We start from the raw sequence: 1,369 nt of genomic DNA on the forward strand, positions 1-1,369 counted from the left end.
TTTTTTTTTTTTTTAAAGATTCCAACCTCTTCCCCCCACCCCCGATGAAAACCCCGCATCACACTACTCCCCATCTCTCTTCTCGCGCCCCCTACCCCCAGCAACCGGAGTGAGGAATGGGAGGGAGGAAGAAAAGGGAAAAAAGCCCGATGTCAAGGAAAAAAGAGGGGGGGTGAGAGAAAGAAAGAAAAAGAGAGAGAATAGAAAGGGCACGGGGCTGATCATCACCAACATGGCTGCCTCAGCATAGACCTAAACGAGGAGTAACCCGGGCTGTGTCTTTGTCAGTTTCACCTCTGTAACCCTAAACTAATGCAAAAAACAACGGAGGAGGCTGCGGAGGGGAGAGAGGAGAGGGAGGGCGAGAAAATGGCACGAGAGGAGGTGGAGAAGGGATGACTTACGTGAGGGAAGGCGCTTGGGCTGCTCCTGCTTCCTCCTGGGCATTTTCCCCCTTTTCTCACATTCTCCTCCTTGGTTAATGTGAGATCAAATAAACCCCCGTGGGGGCAGAGAGGCAGACACTGGCAGGAGCAGGGAGGTAGTTGGGGGGCGGGCGGGCAGGGGGAAACCCCTTCTCTCCGGTGTATGCAATGGGTTGAAGCTTGTTTCCTGGAGCCAGAAGAGGGGTTTTCTTCTTTTCTTTCTTTTTTTTTTTTTTTCCTTTTTTTTTTTTTTTTTTAATTTTTGGTCGTGCACCTGGCTTGTCCCCGCGCGTAATATTCTTCAATGGAAACAGATCTAATAGGTGTGAGTGTGTGTGTCTCCTATGCTCGCGTGTGTGATGGGAGGTATAAATAAATGAGTGCCGGTGCGGCGGTGTCTATGGCCGCGCTCTGTGTCTCCGAGCCCCTAACACTAATGTCGGGATCAAAGGGCAGCGGCGGCGGCAGCACAGCTCACAGCTCGCTCTCTAGCTCTCTCTCTCTCTCTCTCTCTCTCTCTTGCTCGCTCGCTCGCTCTCTCTCTTCTCGCGCTCTCTGTCACACACACACACTCACACACACACAGAGGCACAGACTGAGGGAAAGAGCGAGAGCTAGACACACACACATACACACAGAGAGCAAAGAGGAAGGTGCCCTAAGGCTCCCAGGGCGGACTCAGCCTCGGATTTGTAACCGCTCTGTCTGGAAAGAATGGGGGGCGCGCGTGCGGGGGTGGGATGGAGTTCTTCGAATTTATCCCGCTAGTCGCCAAATCGAGGGGGAAAAAAGTTTTCCCCACTCTTTAAACAACGATGAGTTTATTATTCTTATTGGGTTTTTAAAAGTAAATAGATTTTTCTTTTAACTTTCTTTTGTTGATTAAGCTACAGTTTGTTCTATATAAAATTCGTCAGGCATTTATCACCAAAAGAATTACTCTT

General features: G+C 49.8%; 1 protein-coding gene across 3 annotated transcripts in view; it reads right to left on the reverse strand.

Annotated features, from left to right (window-relative positions):
* ZNF827 (zinc finger protein 827) overlaps positions 1–529 on the reverse strand; it is a 252,044-nt gene extending 251,515 nt beyond the window's left edge. The window contains exon 1 of one of the 3 annotated variants that reach the window (XM_006872273.1): positions 405–511. In XM_006872273.1, the coding sequence (XP_006872335.1) occupies positions 405–447 (43 nt within the window). In that variant the 5' untranslated portion in view covers positions 448–511. Of the gene's footprint in view, positions 1–404 lie in introns of all 3 variants that reach the window. The other 2 variants (XM_006872275.1, XM_006872274.1) reach the window with 2 other exon arrangements.
* Positions 530–1,369: the final 840 nt, after the last annotated feature.

The sequence above is a fragment of the Chrysochloris asiatica genome, unplaced genomic scaffold (assembly GCF_000296735.1).
Source record: "Chrysochloris asiatica unplaced genomic scaffold, ChrAsi1.0 scaffold00190, whole genome shotgun sequence".
NCBI classification, from domain to species: Eukaryota; Metazoa; Chordata; class Mammalia; order Afrosoricida; family Chrysochloridae; genus Chrysochloris; species Chrysochloris asiatica.